This window comes from Carcharodon carcharias, chromosome 8 (genome assembly GCF_017639515.1).
Source record: "Carcharodon carcharias isolate sCarCar2 chromosome 8, sCarCar2.pri, whole genome shotgun sequence".
NCBI lineage: Eukaryota > Metazoa > Chordata > Chondrichthyes > Lamniformes > Lamnidae > Carcharodon > Carcharodon carcharias.
The window spans coordinates 175,811,691-175,833,463 of record NC_054474.1 but is presented as its reverse complement, the minus strand read 5'-3'; the positions used below and the strand labels follow the sequence as shown (position 1 = coordinate 175,833,463).

Sequence of the window (21,773 nt, the reverse complement as noted above, 5' to 3'; positions counted from 1 at the left end):
CCTTCTAACGTTGAGTTCACACTCAAAAATGGTGCTGCATTTATTCCCCTTTGTGTCAATAATTACTCATGTTTAATTCTATTCTGAATTACACTTGTTTCATTAATGTTGAAACATTGACTCCTGGAATGATGCACAATCACAATGATCATAGCATCACCCTGGATGAATGGGAAACCTGTCACAGACACAGTTAAGTAATTATTCTTTTATTAAAGATTTGCACAAAATACAATTGTGTGTCCTTGCAATGAAGCATTATTCTGTGATCACAGGGTTTTCTAGAGATAACCTCACCACAAAATCATTATAACTATGTGTTCAATTTTTGTAATGATAGTCTCAGGGTCATTGGTGGGCCATGTCATGTCATGGACTAACTAGCACAGGACAATGCAAACATGTCCAGCTCCATGCCCTTGTAGCTGGATCTCTCTGAGTCAAGTTACATAAATCCAACCATAGAAATGAAATGGGTTGCTTTAATGAGAGTTCCAGTACATACTAGGTCAAACTGTTAATTTACTCAAAGGGCCATTGAATCTTACAGCATGGGAGGAAGTCATTCAGCCCATTGTGCCTGAAAACAATTCCAGGCCAATAAGTTGACTGGAGCATTTTGTTTCAGTGCAATTTACTTAAAAGACACAATAAAAAAAGCCTGTTAAAATTAACAATGAATAAAACAGTATAACTTACACAGAATCACAGTGCAGAAGAGGCCGTTCGGCCCATCGAGTCTGCCCTGACACGTGAGAAACACCGGACCTACCTACCTAATCCCAAATACCAGCATGTGGCTCCAGTGCTACTGGTAGAGCATTAGTAAATGTCTTTGTCAGCACCACTGTTGTATTTTAACTATGGAATTTAACTGGGCCATTACAAAGTGTCCATCTTGTGTCCTTGACCCAACACAACTAACCATGATTCCCTAAAGGGATGTATTTCGATACGCTTGAATTTACCAATTAATTCTAATAAAGCTACACTAATTATGCCCAGACTCTCTGGTCATAATATTAAAGCAAATATATCAATAATAGTTATTTTGCTAAGTGTATATTTAAATTTTGACAAAGAGCATCATTCATTTAAACAATTCATATGTTGGAAATGCTTTGCCTTTTATACGTCAAGGACATCAAAACTTTAAACTCACAAGAAATTAATTCATTTACCACATTTCACTATTTAATTGATCGGAAGATCAGGGAAGAGGAAGGTTGAAAGTAATGTCTGAAAACATCACTACTAGTTGTATTTAAGTTAGCCCATCATTAATAATCTTATATCCAGTTCACATTGTCAGTGCATGGAGCAATCTACAATTTTGTGTTTTGAATTCTGATCCTGAACAGGTCCAGGATGCAGCACCTCCCATTCCAGAAGCCTGTTTAATGCTGGAATGAAGAGTAAACAAGAGTCTGATTCCTTTCCAATCCTGTCACTGCCAAACTGACGAATACTATGGGTGTTTCCTGCTGATATATTGCCCCAGTGAGAAGCCACTCATAACTTCAAGAGCCTCACTGATCATATGTTAAATTTTTGTAGTAGAAAGAGCCACTCCACAAACTCCCACCTGTGGAGCTAGGTTCTGTTGAGGCGTTCAAGACTGAATTGGATTATTATCTGAAAATGAAGAATGTGCAGGGCTATGGGGAGAAGGCAGGGGAGTGGCACTAGGTGAATAGCTCCTTCAGAGATCCAGCACAGATACAACGACCCGAATGGCCTCCTTCGGAGCTGTAACCAATCTGTGATCCTGAGATGCTGGAAATCTGAAATAATTTCAGTAAATGCTGAAAATTCTGGAATTCTCTCCCTGAACCCCTCTGGCTCTCCCTCATGCTTTAAGGTGCTCTATAAAACCTACCTCTTTGGCCAAGTAATTAGGCATCTGAACCACCATCATCTTCTGTGGCTCAGTGCCAAAAATATTTTTACTGATAACGCTCCTGTCAGGTGACTTGGGACATTTTGCCAGGTTAAAGGTGCTATTTAAATGCAAGTTGTTTTTGAAATACCCAGCAGGTCTGACAACATCTGTGGAGAGAGAAATAAATTTAATGTTTCAGGTCAATGATCTTCCATGGTGAAAAGTCATAAACCTGGAATATTATTTCTCTCTCTGCACAGAGACTGCCTGACTTGCTGAGTATTCCCAGCATTTTCTGTTTTTATAATAAATGAAATACACAAATTAAACATGGGGAAGCCATTCCTAACTGTTAGTTGTATATCAACTGGGAGTTAATGTGCTGGGCATTAATTGGGAACCCACTTGTGCTCATATAGGATCAGGCAAGCCCCTTTAAAGGGGCTGTTAGTTAGTTAATTAGATAATTTGTATCATCTCAAAAGAGTATAGGAGCAGGCTGAAAGTGTGCTTCTTAGTTGGAGGTGGACAATGTGCAATCAGTGTTTCTGTAAATACAAGCTCCTGTGTTTCATCCTTCACTGCCTGGCTATCTGAGTTTTAATAGTAACGTTTTCTGCAACGAAGAAAGCAAAAACTTCACAGCCATACTATTGCTGCTCTTTTTAGGTCTCAGGCACAAGAACTGTTGGCCATCCATGATATTAACTGGGGCAGGCGAGATTAATGAAGGATCTAATAGAAGTAGTCACAATTTAGAAAGGGTTTGTAATGGTAAATAATGGAAGATTATTTCCACTTGCCAGTGAAGCAGGTAACCAGCAGAAAAACTCTAGGGTCAGTCCGAGGAGGTTGGGTGATTGTTTTTTTCCCCATGCAAGTGACAATTACCATATGGGGAATATATTATCACAAGTGACTGTTGAAGCTGTGTCAAACACAACATTAAAGAGCAAAATAATTAACAGCTCAAGAAGGAAACAATAAGGGTACAGGACAAAAACCAAGCAAGTGGAATTAGGAGTAGACATTACACTGTTGAGGGAGCACTGGTTCAGGGACAATGGGGCTAAATGCCTCCTGTGCTGAAATTGCTATTGCCAAATGAATGAGGGCAAATAATCGTTTCAATCTTCATTTTTTTTTTAAAGAAATAAGGCCATTAATTAAGTCAGCAAAAAAGGTACTGAATTTATTTCAAAAATTAGATTTGGAAAAATGCCTTTTCTGTAATTTCAGAAACCCCAGATTAGGGAAGTGGGGCCCAACAGAAAAGTATTTTCATAAACTGTGCTCAATCCCACCAATGGCTTAGGATGTTTCACACAATATGTTGAATCGTTGGAGTGCTATTCAAACAGCTTACCAAAACTTCATTTACTGTTAGAAAATGCGTGTGAAAGGGACATTAACTTCAATGACCGTTGTGGTTCATGCAAAGAGCTGTGAAGATATTGGTAACTTTTTTGTTGGAAAGATGTTTTGTGACAGTCTGAATGGAAAAGAAAAATCCCTCCAAATACCGAGGTCAGCCTGTAAAGACTAGGGGCAGGTTAATGTTTCAGATTGCTGACTGATATGCTGTGTACTGCCAGCATTTTCTGTTCCTATGGCATAAATGTCTATCTCAGTTGAAGTTAAACAGCGTGTCCTTCTCTGCATTAAACTGGTCTCTAAACCAGTCTTCCCAGCAGAAGAGGCTTTCAAAAACTGTGAGAGGGCAGTTAGGAGTGAGTCTTCTTGAGCTTTAGCTCCATCAAGCAAAGGAACACAATGGTTGTAAGCTTCTCCATTTTCCCTTTAATTAACAGCAATGAGCGAAAGGAAAAAAAACATCATTGGTCGTGAGTTTAACTTAATCCTCCTGTTTCACACTCTGCCTTATTTTAATAGCAGTTGCTTTCAGTGACAAGTAAAACTGGGTCGAGTGTAAAACAGCAGTTTTGGTTAAAATTAACACCTGTCTTTTAAAATTTATAACACAACAAAACCTCTACAAATTGTAGCTCACTGTGTTTAAAGCCTCTCCTTGCTAAATCTCCCCAGCTCAAGCATAGCATCACCTGGACACTACTCAGTTTTGGTTATGTTCTCAATGATGAGCACCCTTCACAAAACAAAAACTTTCTACCACGGCACCAAAAAACTCAAAAGTCTTTTTTAAAAACACTTGTGTAATTAGTTACCTCCATTCCTCAGACAAATTGAAATCATTCCCAAAATGCAACCAGAAAGTTTAGCTCATTGAGGACTTTGCAAGGCAGAGGATTAGCTGGGGCAATGATCTTGAGGATAACATGCTGTACCTTGTGCACCCAATACAAAGGAAGAATTCAAGAGCCCTTCCCAAAAGAAGTCACATTTTGGAATCAAAGTTGTGAACAGCAACCGGGAACTGAGCAAGCCAAAGGTAGCACAAATGCATATTGACCAAGTATAAGAAGGGCAGAGATAAAAACAAAAAAACTGTGGATGCTGGAAATCCAAAACAAAAACAGAATTACCTGGAAAAACTCAGCAGGTCTGGCAGCATCGGCCAGACCTGCTGAGTTTTTCCAGGTAATTCTGTTTTTGTATAAGAAGGGCAGTGTGGGAGGAGCTCAGAAATGCATGGTCAAATACAGAAACTGCGAGAAGAAATGTAAGACTAATTTAGGATATTCCTTAGGTTAGCAAAGAACCTGGTCTGTGTATTAGAATAAAATTTAAAACCTAACAAACTGGTAGTGACAAACTGAGAGAAATCTGCTCCTCTGAATCTCAGAACATTCAGAGGTTGACTTTTAAATCCTGATTTCATCTTAGACATGAATGAACAGTGACATGCTAACTGCCAAAGTTGTTAAAATGCTGTTTGAAGTTTTAGCCCAATAATTAGCAGCAATAGGTATTCTTAAAGGCTTAAACAATATCTGCCTTGGTCACAAACTCCAACTCTGCACATTTCCTATATGGAAAACGCCTACTTTATAGAAAGAGTAACGTGATTCATATATATGGCCTCAGGCTTTTTATTCTCACTGAAGAAACACTTAGGTAATATCCTTTGCATTTTTCATCAACAAGGTCTCCTTACACTTAAAACATTAATGTTAAACAAAATATCATTTATTGCAGCGCTAACTGATAGGATAACAATTTGATTTAAAACGAGGATCCTGAAAAGGTGTGGGGGAAGGTGATGTGGGGGGGGGAAGGGTGGTGGACGAGGGGGTGTGGGGGGGGAAGGGTAGCGGACGAGGGGGTGTGGGGGGGGAAGGGTAGCGGACCAGGGGGCTGTGGGGGGGGGAAGGGTAGCGGACGAGGGGGTGTGGGGGGGGAAGGGTAGCGGACGAGGGGGTGTGGGGGGGGAAGGGTAGCGGACGAGGGGGTGTGGGGGGGGGGGGGAAGGGTGGTGGACATGATTCCTGCAGAATTCCTGCTGCTTCCTGGCCCACAGGGAGGTGTTTTTTTTAAAAAAAACAAAACTTAAAATGTCTATATTTGAATGGTGATTGTGGGGTTCTCTGGAGAATCCTGAGATGGAACAGGCCCAATGCCTGACCCACTCAATGGGCATGATTTTCTCAAAGGGATCCATAACAGCCATTATGTCACTAATTCGCTTATTTAAGGGGCCTAATGTCTGTTTTAGGCGCTCACCCAGCATGCCTAAAATAATTGCACTCATAAATTTGGCAGTGGAACCAACTTGTGTAGAATTAACAGAGATCAGCCTGCTGTAACACACATGAATTTCTACTCCAATTAATGCATCAAAAAATGAGGCACGGTTTCGTACGAAATAAACTCTCTGGAGGATAAAAAAGCTTTCTTATCCGGGTGAAATGTTTTATGCCTATTTGTATCAAACCTTATATATTATGCTTCCTGCTGTTGGGTAATGTTTACTTGTTAAGACCTAATGCAGAATTCAGTACAAAGGATTATTTACTATTGTCACTTGGTCAATATGCCCCTTAAAGCTAACTCAATGTAATAGTTCAGAATTATTAGGAGCATAACTCCATACAGCACTTTTTAATGTACCCAATACCTCCACTGCTGTGGCCTAATCATTTTCCTGGAAGATTACAGCTCAGTAGATGGTTCCCTCTCCCTCCTCTCACTCTCATTATCTACATCATGTGGCACATGGAAAGCCACATATGGACACTTTTTAACATTGAGGCAAACCAGCTTTTCAAGCGTCGCTGTTTTGACTATATCAAAGCCCGTTTTCCCTCCAAATGTGCTTGGCTTCCAATAATCTGGAGAACAGATTGGGTTTCCCATGAGTCCTTTGAGGGAAAAGGGAGCACCCATTTCCACCATACTTTCCCCAAAAATGGCATTTTCATATGGCGCTTCCAGCAATAGTGCAGGGAAAAATTCCATTGCGTCAATGTGTCCGTACAATTTCTCCAGTTGAGCTGCTACTTCTGTTTCACCTACAATGAAAGAAAACAATCAGATTGAGTCTATTAAGCAAGAAGCCCTAATTATTCTTTAAATGACAAAATAAAAACTTAGCATGTTTTTATTTTCAAATTAAGCAAGGACATTATTTATACAGCGTTATTCATACAAATGCTCCAACATAGAAAAAACATCTCAAGGTGCCTCACATAGTAGCGTAAGGAACAAAAATAGACACCAAGCCGAAGAGGAGATTGGGTAGAGTGAGAAAATGCTTGGTCAAAGAAGTGGAGAAATTTAGCAAAGAATTTCCAGAGATTGGAAGAAAATGCAAATTTCTGCTTTTTCGGTGATCTTTTGCAGGTGCAAATAAATATTTTAATAAAGAATGGTGAATTCATTAAAATACATTTAAAATGGTCCTCATTGGCTACAACCGGCTTCTAAGCTGTCCACAGTGTGGTTCAGCTTTGTTCGCTTACTAATACCTACTGGCATCTAATGCGTTGCATGAAACTCAATTCAGATGTTCCAACTGTCTAACCAATGAACTAAAGATTGATAACAGATTATTTGTGGTTCTGAGTAAATTCTGATAAATGTGTCTCTCTGAAGTTGCTACATGCCCATAGTGGTTATCTCAGTAACATGGATACGGTACCACAACAAGCCCAAACAGCCAAACTTCACGGGTAAGATTTTGCCCTCAGTGGAGGTGCTTGGGTGGCTCCATGCCATCATTTCACGCGGGTGGGCTAAACATGGTGAGCGCTGAGCGAAGCCTGTGCGGGCGGGGGGGGGGGGAGGGAGAGCTGGGCCTAGTGCACTGTTAGTACATGCGCGAGAAAGAGCGTTTCAGCCTCCCTGAGGCACGGAGCGGCCTTAAAGAGACTGAAGCGCTGTGTAAAAAAAATAATAATAATGAAGAGAATAAAACTTTAATAAAACATGTTCCCTCTCGTGACTCTGTCACATGAGCTGGGACGTGTTTTTAATTCAAAAATAAAGTTTTTATTTAATGTTTATTTCCTTTATGAAACCTCATCCTGCTCATGGATGAGGTTTCCTAAAGAATGTAAAGGTTTTGTCTGCGCCCCCCCCGCCCCCCCCACCGTAAGGTTGGACGGACAGTGTGAGTTTGAATTTAATTAGATTGCTAATGGCCTTAATAGGCCTTTTAATTATTGGCAGCGCCCAATGAACAAAAAATCGTGAGACTGCGCAATGGCGTCAGGACCACGCCTGACATCATCGCGCGTCATTTTACGCTTGGGTATGTCAGGCATGCGCCCGCACACCAAGTGTAATATTCTGCCCCATGATGCTATACAACAAACAAAAAAACACTGTCCTATACCCAAAGCTGTTTGGTTCTGTATCAACCTTATTATTTAATGTTGATTGAAATGCAACTGCTGATCTATCGGCATTCCTATTTCCCCGTCAGGTTTAAATATCTGCTCCTTCATAGTTTTCAGGTTTCCATTCAAAGGGAGGTAGCCATTTCATTAAGGTTATACAGCACACAACAGGGACAGAGTAAGCAACTGTTTTAAGTTGAGCAACACTACAAATATAGCACACTCACTTTTCCAGAACCACTTCATCCAATTCAGGGCTGCGGGGAGTCACAGCCTGTCCCAGCAGGTAATGGGCATCGGCGGGGTACACCCAGGGCGAGACGCCAGTCCATCACAGGGCACACACTCACACACACTGGGGGACAACTTCCGGCAGCCGATCCACTTAACCAGCATGCCCTTGGATGGTGGGAGGAAATCAGAGCACCCAGTGTGGAAACCCACACCGACACGGGGAGGATGTGCAAGCTCAACACAGACAGACATGCGAGGTAAGGATCGAACCCGTTGCCTGGAGCTGTGAGTCAGCAGTGCTAACTACTGTGCCACCCCAATTATAGTACACTTCTTCCAATACTCTCCTTCCCCCTTGTTTTTCCCCTTGTTCTGGCTTCAATTTAAAGTGATTTTGATCACCTATGCTCAAAACAGGCTTACAGAATGTGAACATCTGCCATAATTCTGAACAAAAACACCATTTGGTATCACTTCCACTGTAAGTTCTGAGGAGGGAAATTTGTATTGTAACTATGCCAACAATTTTAACCCCAACTTAAATTACCATTGGCTTCAAGAAGCATAGCGCATGATTGGAAGGTTTGCAAACGCTTGTCCAAAGAATAATTGGCGAACACAGAGACTTGCTGAGCCAGTGTGAATTTCATTGCTACTTCACCATTTACTGAAGCAACAACCGATCAGCTCATTAAATATCAGGCACTTGTCTAGTCACTGGAATAAAAATACGGGCAAAAACGCCAAGCCAAACATTAAATGAAACTGGCTCTGAAAATGGCTGTGAACATAGGCCTGGATTTTTCCAGTTGACCTACACTGGCTCTTATCTGGAACTTGGGTGCAATTTGACAGAAGATTTCTTGGAGCTGGTTCCACCAGTTCCCCTCCTGTTCACTTCTGGGATTTCCTGCCACAGGTGATGGAAAATATATTCAGCTGGACAAGAGTGGACACGTGGCGATGCTTATGCAAATAATAGGAGTAAGTTATTTGTCATATTTTCCATAGCCTGTGGTAAGGCAAAAGTAGATTTGAATACTGCAGCCAGATTTTCTTCCAGTGAAGCATTGTCAAACTTCCAAGTTCAAGTCATACATGATGTTACAAGTTGTTTCAGAGCTTTGACACGAAAGTACTGACTTCAATATCCACCTCATGTTAAGTGTGTACATATTTTAATAAAAGCCAAGAATCCTATACCTAGAGCAATAATAACTATATTAAAGACAACTGCCTACAAAATTGACGTTATGGGCAGGATAATTTACTCAACTCAATTTCTTTTCAATCCGGTAAGGCTTGCTAAACTTTGCCTTTAATGGTTCACTCATTACGGGTAATAAACCTAACACCTTTTCCACAGCAACAAAACTATGAGCTTGTGGCTCTCCCACCCACCTTCACCTTCACCATCTTCTGTGATGCCTTTAAATGTTCTTTAGCTAACTCACTTCCCTTGTCACATCATCCAGGAGAGTAGTTTCTGAATTTTGACCCACTAATTTCTCCTGAATCAGCTTCAGTGCTCCCCTTACCTCAGGACCATAGACTAATTCAAAAGGACTAAATCCTGTCGATATAATAGGAGCATCCCTAATAGCAAATAACAAGAATGGAGTTACCCTGTCCCAATCCTGTGGATAGTCCTGACTCTACGCCCTCATCATAGTTTTTAAAGTTTGATTGCCATCTTTTCAAAGCCCCTTGTGCCTCCGGAGGGAAAGCTGTTGACTTCAACTCTTCATCGCTTCTTTAAATAGCTGTGACATGAAATTTGAACCCTGATCCAATTGTATTCTTTTGGCAAACCATATCTGGTAAAAAATTTCGTCAACTCTTCCGCAATTCTCTTTGCTGTAACATTTCACAAAGGTATCACTTCCGGGAACCTTTTGGACACATGCACTATTGTCAGCAAGTAATGACTTCCACTTTTAGTGTTACGGAGGTGCCCTAAACAATCAATCAAGATTCTAGTGAAATGTTCCTCAAATGCTTGAATCAGAATTAAAGGTGTCAGTTTAATCACTGCTTGAGGCTGCCCTGTCACCTGATATGTGTGACATCTTCTATAGAATTTGACTTCATCTTTATGCAATAAAGGCCAATAGAAATGTTTTTGTATTTTTACCCGAGCCTTCCTAATTCCTAAATGTCCCCCTATTGGAATTTCATGAGCTACTCTCAATATCTCATTCCCTTATCCAAATGACATAATTATCTGAAGCACTACCATCCATTTTTCATCTGCTGAAACAGGGAATGGCCTCTACTTCCGCATTAACACATTACCTTTGAAGTAATAACATTCTGGAATATATTCTGCCTCTGTTTCGGAGTAAGCTGTCTGATATAACTGTTTTATTCATGGATCTTTTTGTTGTAGTTCTACTAATTTAACTGAACTAAACAGTTCAGCTTCATTCTCCTCCATTCTCTCTCCTTCAACAATCTTGTCAAAGATAGTTTCAGCTAATTGAATATCAGCATCTTTCCCCTGCCTTTTAAATTCCTCCTCTTCCTGTTTTAGCCTGTGTGCTTGTGATCTCGTTACCACACAATCTGGAAACCATCCAGGATGCTCTTTCTGCAACACTTCTGTTGAATGCACCTCCACAGACTACCTGGCTACAGTAGACATCACCAACATCTGTGACCCAGCTATATCATTACCTAATATAAAGTGAACCCCTGCACAGGAAAATTTTTCCACTTCTCCAACAATCACTTCACCTGTTTTCCACTTACTCTTTAAATTTACCTTCCACAATGGAATAGGTTTAGCATCTGCATGAACCCCATTTATTATCGCTTTTTCTGCAATACTCCCTCTGCACAACAACTATCACTATCTAATATCATTAAGGATTGATTAGCCCCCGTGCCTCTTAAGATTTTTAATATCTTTGTTTGCTCCACCCTGTACACATACAAAATCTTTAAACATTTCTGTAACCTGCCCTTCAGAACTCCCCTGGGTAAACTGTGAACACATTCCCACTTCTTTACCTATAACTGATTCTTCCTGCTTCACCTGCACACAAACCGTTGTTTTTTTGTCCTGTGCCCACAGTATTCTTATTTCCAGAACTTTTCTGCATTCCAACCGCTGCAACAGATTTACCCTGTAACCTCCAACACATTAGGCAACAAAGTGCTGCCTCAGGGAGATTGGCTCAGGTTTGTAACATTAAATAAAGATGAGGGAAAACAAGTCCTGACACGTCCCTTTATGTGCCAGCGTCACTTGAGGTGGGATAAGTCAATTTCTTTTATTTAGAGATTTCAAACAAATTTTAATAACCTTACGAAACCTCATCCTGCCCGTGGATGAGGTTTTGTGCTTTTTCTGAAGCCCGCCAGGGCTCCCAGCCCCGCCCGCCAACATTAAGGTTGGACGGGCAGGTCCATTAATCACTTTAATTACTTTTTTAATGGCCTTAATAGGTCGTTGGCAGGTCGGTGGGTGTGCAGCCAAATCGGCTGTGCGCCCGCTGAACTGAAAACCTAAATGACGCGGGGTGACGTCGGGACACATGCCCAATGTCACCCCGTGCCACTTTGTGTGTCGGCGAGCAGGCCCTACCCCTCTCTCGCCAACCGGAAGATGCAGCCCATTGACTTTGTGCGCCCAATTACAATGAAAATACCTCAGTTTTCGAATGTTACTTCTACCCTCAGAACCTTCTTTTTTAGTCTGAAGAAAAACTTGCTGAGAATTTCTAATTATTCCTTCTCTTTCCTGACTACCTACCTTCCTTTCACCTTCCCACTTTCTATCCTTCTCAGATTTAAAAGACTGAAAGAAGAAAGGTTTTGATCTATGAACTAACTCTGAACTAACCAGCTATCTCTGCTGCTTGCCTAGTCGTTTTAACCCTCTGTTCCTCCACATGAGTTCTCACTACTGAAGGAATTGAATCTTTAAATTCTTCCAAAAGAATTACTTCTCTAAGAGCTGCTTATGTTGTCTCTATCTTTAATGCCCATATCCACCAGTCAAAATTATTTTGTTTTACTCTCTCAAACTCAATACAAGTTTGACCAGGCTGTTCCCTTATATTCCTAAATTTCTGTCTGTACACCTCAGGAACCAACTCATATGCACTCAAAACAGCTTTTTTACTGCATCATAATCTACTGATACTTCTCCTGACAGTGAAGCATAAACCTCATTAGCTCTATCTACCAATCTAGATTGTAAAAGCAATGTTCTTGTGGCCATTTTATCTGCTTAGCTATCATCTCAAATGGGATAAAGAACGCCCCTACCTCCCTTTCCTCAAACTTCAGTAGAGTCTGTACAAATTTAAACATCTCCCCACTGTGATTTAGATTTCATCTCAGAACCTCCCTCAGTCTCTTAGATCACCTTTTTAACTTCCAGCTTTTTAAGCTGATATTCTCTCTCCCTCTCCTTCTCTCTTTCTTCCCTTGCTGATTTCTTCAGTATCAATTTTCCCTTCCCTGTTTTATTTCTCTCTCCTGTCTTTCTGCTTTCTCCCTTTGAAATGCCCTTTCTCTTTCCTTTTCCTCTGCCTCCAATTCCAGTTTTTCATTTCCTTTGCTTGTTCAAGTTCAAGCTTCTTCAATTGTAACTGAAGTCTCACCACCTCCAGCTGCGACTTACGAGTGTCAGGTATCCCTTCTAACTTCAAATGCTGTGCTATCTCTTCAATTATGTCTGCTTTCTTTGCCCCGACAGTTAACCTCAACTGCAACTTATCCACCAATGCTACTAACTTACCCTTAGATACTCTTTGTAAACCAATCAGAGTTATGTCTCCTACTCTCAGAAAAGTTAGCTATGGATCAAGCCATTTTTGCAGTCTCAACACTTCAAAATCCCTCAACAGCAACTCCTGAGTTCAATATTCTTCTCTTACTCATAGCCTTAAGATTCACCAACTCCAAACCAATCTGGAAATTTCAAAGATCCCACAAAGAGCCCCCAATTTTGTTATGACATTGCAGGTGATATATGCCAGGTGGATCAAATCCACAAGGGAAACTTGGCCATGCTATCAGAATGCTTTTGCAATTTGTATTTATTACGAGAAGATTTGTGCACTGAATTCAGAAGTAATGAGTCCACTAACACACTTAGAGATTTTAAAAATTAAATTAAAACACTTATTAACAGAAGAAAAGATTGTAAGCACATACATAAGGAAATATATTTTAATATATTATGATATTTGGGCAGCATCTTCCGGTTGGTGAGCGGGGGAAGGGCCCGCTCGCTGACGCGTAAACTGACACGAGGTGATGTCAGGGTAACGCCCCGATGTCACCCTGCGTCATTTAGATTTTCAGTCCGGTGGGTGCGCAGCCAACTCAGCTGCATGCCCGCCGACCTGTCAACAGCCTTTTAAGACCATTAAAAAGGTAATTAAAATGGTTAATGGGCCTGTCCATCCACCCTTAAGGTTGGCGGGCAGGCAATGAGCCCAGGCAGCCTTCAGAAAAAACATGAAACCTCATCCATGGGTGGGAGGAGGCTTCATGAAGGATTTAAAATTTGTGTTACAGTTTTACTAAAAGTAATTGACATGTCCTAGCTCATGCGACAGTGTCACATGAGGGGACATGTCAATAAAACTTTTCTCATCTTTTATTATCTTTTTAAAAGTAACACTGATCTCCCTGAGGCAGCACTTTGCCTCAGGAAGATCTGTGTGATCTTTCACGCACATGCACAAAAGAACACACTCCCGGCTGAGGGAACACCCCCCCTCCCCTCCCCCACCCGCACAGGGAGGGCACAGTGTTTCTGGGTGGATGTCATGCTGGGCTGGCCTAAGTTGGACCACCCACGTAAGATTGTAGTGTGCCCCCGACTGGGGGCGTTGATCGGGAACACACCCACTTGTGCCCTTTCCTGCACAACACCCCCCCCCCCACCCCACCCCCACCGATGGGGGGGAAAATGCTGCCCATAATATATTAATACTATAACAAATCCCAAAATTCCTAATTAAACTCACTCCCAACTACACACCCCCTTTAAGGCAACAGTCCAAAATAGATTTTAAATTTAAAAAGCAAGCCAGTAAGTTACCACAGTACCCACTCAACAGTGGAATTCCAAAGGCGTTTCTCCAACTTTAGTTACTGGGTACAGATGGCTTTTGCAAAAATGGCTGGAGGCTATTTCAAGACTGTTTCATGCACTCCTGTTAGACCTTACACGGCCCCAACTTGGTCTTTCATTCCCCTTTATAAACGTTTCTCTCTCTTTAATCTGTAAATTCCATTGTTCCATATGTCTTTGCAAATTTACTTTTCCCATAATATAAAAATTTTTCATGTTGCCAATATGACCTCTTTCCTTTTGGGAAAAATAAACACACTGCTTGGCCTTGCTTATCTTGCCAGCTGTAAACGCCCTACCATCCCTTTGAAATCCAAACAACTCCTTCACTTATCTAAAAATGCAAATTTTCTTTGCACCTTATATTCTAAGATTTCATCCATGTTTACTCATTAGCATTTCAAGCCCTTCTAAACCTACCTTCTTTTTGTAAGTTCAAGCTTGCAGTCCAGCCGACTCCAATTCAATTAAATCGCACACACACACACACAACCAATCCTACTCACCTCCGTAAACCTACTTTACAACAACCCATAATAATACGATGAAAATTATTATAGCTTTGTAACACGTTGTAGGTGAGGGAAAGAATAAATCAGGAGAACAAAATACTACGACTGCTGGAAATCTAAAATAAAACCAGAAAATGCTGGAAATACTCAGCAGGTCTTGACACCACCTTCGGAGAGAGAAACTGTTTCAGGTTGGTGAACTTTCAGGAGCGTCAGCCCAAATTCTTATTTCCAAGAATCATATTAACCTAGGACAATATTGCCTACCTATCTACTTAGTCAATGTTGTTGGACCAGAAATATATCAAAAGCCAGAGAAGCACAACAAAAATGTAAGTGACAAAGAATGAAATAAGAAGCACTGAAGCAGCCAGTCAGCAAGGATAATCATCTAAATGTAGATCCATCTCTGAGTTAACAAAATCAAAAAACTGCAGTTGCTGGAAATCTGAAATACTCAGCAAATCAGGCAGCATCTGTGCAGAGGAAAAGAGTAAAAGTTTCAGGTTGATGACCCTTCATTGGAATTGAGGAAGGAGGAAATGCAATGGGGCCTTGAGCATGTAAGTGAGAGAGAGGGAGAAGGAGCAACAAAAGGGAAGGTCTGTGATAGCGTAGAGGCCATGAGAGTATAAATGACGAAAGGAGGTTTCATGGTGCAGAGGCCAAAGGGAGCGAAAAAAAGTAAAGTAAAAGAACAAAAGATATGTCTCGATAAGGGATGAATGGATGGCAAAGTGAGGGGATAAAGAATTGAGAACAAACTGAACCAGAAAAGAAAGCACAAAAAACAAAATGGAGGCAGAGGTTATGATCTAAAATATTTGAACTCAGTGTTGAGTCCAGAGGCTGCAGACTTGAAAGATGAGGTGCTGCTCCTGAGCTTGCATTAAGCTTTGATAGAACATTGTAGCAGGCCAAGAACAGAAAGGTCAGACTGGGAGTAAGGTGGAGAATTAACATGACGAGCCTCCATTTTTGAGGGTCCAGAATGATGTCCAACCTTTGATAACACCATGAATCTGTTACAGAAAGGAAAGGAAGGGCCATAATGAGGAAGTCAGTATTTCTCTATATCAAGTTTCTACTTAATTACTACTGCAAATTGCCTGGATCTGTCAAACATTGTTATTAATTATGTTAACTTCCACTGAAATGGTCACCAAAATTAGACCAGCAGCAATATTAAAGTTTATGTTTCATTTTTGTAGAAAGGTTTTTAAAAAGGTGGTTGATAATGCAAGAAATTCATATTGCAATTGTATGTCTGATGTCTCTCAACAAAACACAATTTATTCAGAGAATGGATGTGAAAATATTGGACGCTGTTATTGATCTGTCCAAATACATTAATCATCTCACATTTCCTTTGTGGTTTACTGCTGGGTTATAAGTAATTCTCCAAAGATTGTTATCAAGGTTTTCTTCCAAAAATGGCTAGAAAACCGGGCTACAATGAAGAATAGATTAACTGCAACAGCTCCTCATTCTAAAGACTGCAGTATAATTTTTTAAAAATTATTTATGGGATGTGGGTGTCACTGACTAGGGCCTGCATTTATTACCCACGCCTAATTTAAGGGATTTAAGAGTCAATCTCTGGGGTCTAGAGTCGCATGTAGACCAGTAGATTTCCTTCCCTAAAGGACATTAGTGAACCAGATGGGTTTTTACAACAATCAGCAATGGTTCCATGGTCATCATCAAGACTTTTAATTCCATAGTATTATTGAATTCAAATTTCACCATCTGGTGGGATTTGAACGTAGGTCCCCACAGCATTAGCCGGGGTCTCTGGAATCCTAGCCCAGTGACAATACCACTATAGCACCGCCTCCACATACATGAAATACATGAAACAAGGAACACTGCAGTATAATGAGACCATGCTGTTAAAGGGTTAGAAACAAGGCTGACCCGCACATTTACTAAGGGGTGAAAGTGTTAAGGCAAACCCATAAGTCAGGGTTTACCAGACGCTCTGCAGGATTTAGCTGTCTGTTACAATCTTTTCAGTAGCTTTCCTGCTTGACAGCCAGACTGCCTGCTGGGTTGGAAAGCAGCCCAGAAGTAAATGCTGGATTAGCGGGGAGTTGTTGGTAGTTGGGATGGTGTTGGAGATTGCAGGGGTGATTATGTGAAGGTGGTGGGGGCCGGAGATTGGGGGTGGTTGTGGGGGGTGGGGTGAAGTGGGAGATGGGGAGATTGCAGGAGAGCAGCAGATGACCGGGGAGCTGCTGAAGATAGAGGGCAGGCAACGGGAAATCAGGGCAGGTACAGGGGTTAGTTTGTTGGGCCGGGAGGAAATATTCCTGCATCTCCTGGCCCACAAGCAGGTCATGTTTCTGGCCTCCCTTCCCTCCTCTTATCCCTGAGCTCTGGGAAATCTGGCTGATTCAGATAAAATGTTAAAATGGAGACACGCTTTCCCCTTAAAACGTTTCAATGACCCCACTGCCTGAGAGTGGATTATTCGCCTGTCACCCAAGCCCAGCACAATCCCCAATTCTGACTCGCCTCTATTGAAACCGGAAGTGGGCGAGTTGACAGCAGGTTTGAAATACTTTACTTCTCACTTGATCCAAACTTGATCCACGCTAGGGGGGTAAAATTCTGCACCCCCCACCCCCCCACCACCACCACCACCACCACCCCCCCCCAACCCCATCCCCCACTATGTTTATCAGCTACATTTCCTTAACACACCTGGAAATAATCGGCTCGGTTTTTCGATGTCAGGCCCATATGGGGGTCCCAAGCCCCAACTTTCCTGCTGGCAGTCTCCTAATTGGCGGTCTCCATACTTACCATCTGGCTCCCACCAAGGCTATAGGCCCAATCTGAAGGCCTGCAGCGATGTCAGCCTAGGAGCCCCACTGGGAGAGGTGGGCGCAGCCAATGGTAGGCAGAGGAGCGCGAGGGCACCTCAACATGGAGGCACCCTCAGTTGCATGTGTAGAAGCCAACAAATAAAGAGGCCCAAAACTGGTAGGGTCATCAAGGTGGAGGGAAAACCCTCCATAGGACTATTGATGGATGCAACTGCAGCCTTTCATCTCTGTGGCCCATTACCTGGGCATGGCAACTCCAGTTGTCACCCGACTTGTTGCTGGGAGGCTGCCTTGTCTGAGCTGGCAGCCTCCACACTCAGTGCGAGGGGCCACTCTGATACCCTCAAAAAGACCCCTATGTGGGGCCTTCATTGGACCAATTGGCTGCCCACCTCCACTGTGCGGGCAGCTGACGCGCTTCCCAGTTTTCCCCAGGAAAGTCCCCGGGAAGCTCCCACAACCCCAACCCCAAATTCAGCTCTTATGAACTCAGCAACTCATTGTACAGGTCCTTACCTGTTAACTCCTGGAAGGATTTATATGGGGTCAGACCAAACCATTTCCGGTACTGATTAAATGGCTGAAGTCTTAACTGTCTCCCATGTTCAATGACACCAATAGACACAGGCAGTATATTTTCGTGGATATTTTTCCCTCCACCGATCTGTAATAACAATATTAGCCATTTGTAAACAGATCCATGCTTGCTTTTGGCCTTATTTATATTTCTTATTTTGTAAAACAAAACTCTTGTACATTACTAAATTGTCAATGAACAATTGTGCCTTGAGCTGGTCCCTCCTGGAGGAGGAAGAACATGGTGCACAGACATTCCACAAATATATTCATTTTTTGTATTTCTGTTATGATGTACTTTGTCAATGTGTTATAGAGGTGCTGTAGAGATTTCATTAGCATTTGGATCTTATTATCGGGCAGATACAGTCTCTAATTTGATAAATAATTATTTATTATTTCAGCATCCATTTCCTATAATTTTCACTCATTTAAGCAAGTGCAGACACCTTGTCCCGACCAGAAAGAGAAAAAAACTTGATGAAACCATTTGTACACATAAGTCTGCCAAGTTTATAAATTAAAATGTGCACGGGTTAAACAAAGGGACTGACATGTTTCAATTGCAACCACAATGTGGATGAGATGAACTAATGGATGTGTGCTTGAATCTGGTCACACTGAGTGTGCTTGGACTTGATGAGTCTGTTACTCAACTGCAAACAAACACATTGCAAGGACTGACAGGTCAACGAGTAACATGATTGTTCTGTCAACATCAGAAGCAATAAATTAAAGACAGTTATCCATTTGCATACAACCTGATTTTTAATTTTGGCACTGAATGCAATTGTTAATAACCTTGTGTCCTTTCAATGCTCACTCTAGATAGAAACATTCAGGATATCCTGACAGAGATTTTGAATTACAGTGTTGTGGCTTTGTGATGAAATTGTGCACAATGAACAGGAACAGATTGCTGAACTGTTATATTTTTTTTTTATCTCCATGTTTCTAAACCCCTCAAGGGGACAATTTTAATGCTTAATTTTTATTTAGTTGCCAGTACCATATACAATGACAGCCCAACATACAAGTGATATATAGAAAAACTCAGCATGTCTGGCAGCATCGGCGGAGAAGAAAAGAGTTGACGTTTCGAGTCCTCATGACCCTTCGACAGAACTTGAGTTCGAGTCCAAGAAAGAGTTGAAATATAAGCTGGTTTAAGGTGTGTGGGGGGTGCGGAGAGAGAGAGAGAGAAGTGGGGGGGGGGGGTGTGGTTGTATGGACAAACAAGCAGTGATAGAAGCAGATCATCAAAAGATGTCAACAACAATAGAACAAAAGAACACATAGGTGTTAAAGTTGGTGATATTATCTAAACGAATGTGCTAATTAAGAATGGATGGTACGGCACTCAAGGTATAGCTCTAGTGGGGGTGGAGGGAGCATAAAAGATTTTAAAATATTTAAAAATAATGGAAATAGGTGGGAAAAGAAAAATCTATATAATTTATTGGAAAAAAAAGGAAGGGGGAAACAGAAAGGAGGTGGGGATGGGGGAGGGAGCTCACGACCTAAAGTTGTTGAATTCAATATTCAGTCCGGAAGGCTGTAAAGTGCCTAGTCGGAAGATGAGGTGCTGATCCTCCAGTTTGCGTTGGGCTTCACTGGAACAATGCAGCAAGCCAAGGACAGACATGTGGGCAAGAGAGCAGGGTGGAGTGTTAAAATGGCAAGCGACAGGGAGGTTTGGGTCATTCTTGCGGACAGATCGCAGGTGTTCTGCAAAGCGGTCGCCCAGTTTACGTTTGGTCTCTCCAATGTAGAGGAGACCACATTGGGAGCAACGAATGCAGTAGACTAAGTTGGGGGAAATGCAAGTGAAATGCTGCTTCACTTGAAAGGAGTGTTTGGGCCCTTGGACGGTGAGGAGAGAGGAAGTGAAGGGGCAGGTGTTGCATCTTTTGCGTGGGCATGGGGTGGTGCCATAGGAGGGGGTTGAGGAGTAGGGGGTGATGGAGGAGTGGACCAGCGATCCCTACGGAATGCCGATAGGGGGTGTGAAGGGAAGATGTGTTTGGTGGTGGCATCATGCTGCAGTTGGCGGAAATGGCGGAGGATGATCCTTTGAATGCGGACGCTGGTGGGGTGATGTGAGGACAAGGGGGACCCTATCATGTTTCTGGGAGGGAGGAGAAGGCGTGAGGGCGGATGCGCGGGAGATGGGCCAGACACGGTTGAGGGCCCTGTCAACGACCGTGGGTGGAAAACCTCGGTTAAGGAAGAAGGAGCACATGTCAGAGGAACTGTTTTTGAATGTAGCATCATCGGAACAGATGCGACGGAGGCAAAGGAACTGAGAGAATGGGATGGAGTCCTTACAGGAAGTGGGGTGTGAGGAGCTGTAGTCGAGGTAGCTGTGGGAGTCGGTGGGTTTGTACTGGATATCGGTGGACAGTCTATCACCAGAGATTGAGACAGATAGGTCAAGGAAGGGAAGTGTCAGAGATGGACCACGTGAAAATGATGGAGGGGTGGAGATTGGAAGCAAAATTAATAAATTTTTCCAAGTCCCGACGAGAGCATGAAGCAGCACCGAAGTAATCATCGACGTACCGGAGAAAGAGTTGTGGAAGGGGGCCGGAGTAGGACTGGAACAAGGAATGTTCCACATACCCCATAAAGAGACAGGCATAGCTGGGGCCCATGCGGGTACCCATAGCCACACCTTTTATTTGGAGGAAGTGAGAGGAGTTGAAGGAGAAATTGTTCAGCGTGAGAACAAGTTCAGCCAGACGGAGGAGAGTAGTGGTGGATGGGGATTGTTCGGGCCTCTGTTCGAGGAAGAAGCTAAGGGCCCTCAGACCATCCTGGTGGGGGATGGAGGTGTAGAGGGATTGGACGTCCATGGTGAAGAGGAAGCGGTTGGGGCCAGGGAACTGGAAATTGTCGATGTGACGTAAGGTGTCAGAGGAATCACGGATGTAGGTGGGAAGGGACTGGACAAGGGGAGAGAGAAGGGAGTCAAGATAACGAGAAATGAGTACTGTGGGGCAGGAGCAAGCTGACACGATCGGTCTACCGGGGCAGTTCTGTTTGTGGATTTTGGGTAGGAGACAGAAGTGGGCCGTCCGAGGTTGGGCGACTATCAGGTTGGAAGCTGTGGGAAGAAGATCCCCAGAGGAGATGAGGTCAGTGACAGTCCTGGAAACAATGGCTTGATGTTCAGTGGTGGGGTCATGGTCCAGGGGGAGGTAGGAGGAAGTGTCTGCAAGTTGACGCTCAGCCTCCGCGAGGTAGAGGTCAGTGCGCCAGACAACAACAGCACCACCCTTGTCAGCAGGTTTGATGACAATGTCAGGGTTGGACCTGAGAGAATGGAGTGCAGTAAGTTCAGAGAGAGACAGATTAGAATGGGTGAGAGGAGCAGAGAAATTGAGACGACTAATGTCGCGCCGACAGTTCTCAATGAAAAGATCAAGAGAAGGTAAGAATCCAGAGGGAGGGGTCCAGGTGGAGGGAGAATATTGGAGGTGGGTAAAAGGATCCGTTGAACAGGGAGAGGACTCCTGCCCAAAGAAGTGAGCCCGGAGACAAAGACGGCAGAAGAAGAGTTCAGCATCATGCCGAGCCCGAAATTCATTGAGGTGAGGGCGTAAGGGTATGAAACTAAGTCCTTTGCTGAGCACTGAACGTTCAGCATCGGAGAGGGGAAGGTCAGGGGGTATAGTGAATACACGGCTGGGGCTGGGATTGGAAGATGGGGTGGGGACGGAGGGACAGGCAGGGGTGGAGGGTCCTAGATGGGTGTTGGTGTCGATGAGTTGTTGGATCTTGCGTTCTTTAGCACTTGAGAGAAAGAGAAAAAGTTTCTTGTTGAGGCATCGGATGAGCCGAAGAATAAAATGAAACTGGGGGCACGCGCAGCTTTGAAAA

At 42.8% G+C, this 21,773-nt stretch overlaps 1 protein-coding gene across 1 annotated transcript in view; it reads right to left on the bottom strand.

Annotated features, from left to right (window-relative positions):
* Positions 1-5,298: 5,298 nt before the first annotated feature.
* The window catches only part of ptgs1 (prostaglandin-endoperoxide synthase 1), a 101,398-nt gene continuing 84,923 nt past the window's right edge, over positions 5,299-21,773 (bottom strand). Inside the window, exons 10-11 of the mRNA XM_041194563.1 lie at positions 17,832-17,979; positions 5,299-6,312 (exon numbers count right to left, since the gene is read on the bottom strand). Of these exons, the coding sequence (XP_041050497.1) occupies positions 5,954-6,312; positions 17,832-17,979 (507 nt within the window). The 3' untranslated portion in view covers positions 5,299-5,953. The remainder of the gene's footprint in view (positions 6,313-17,831; positions 17,980-21,773) is intronic.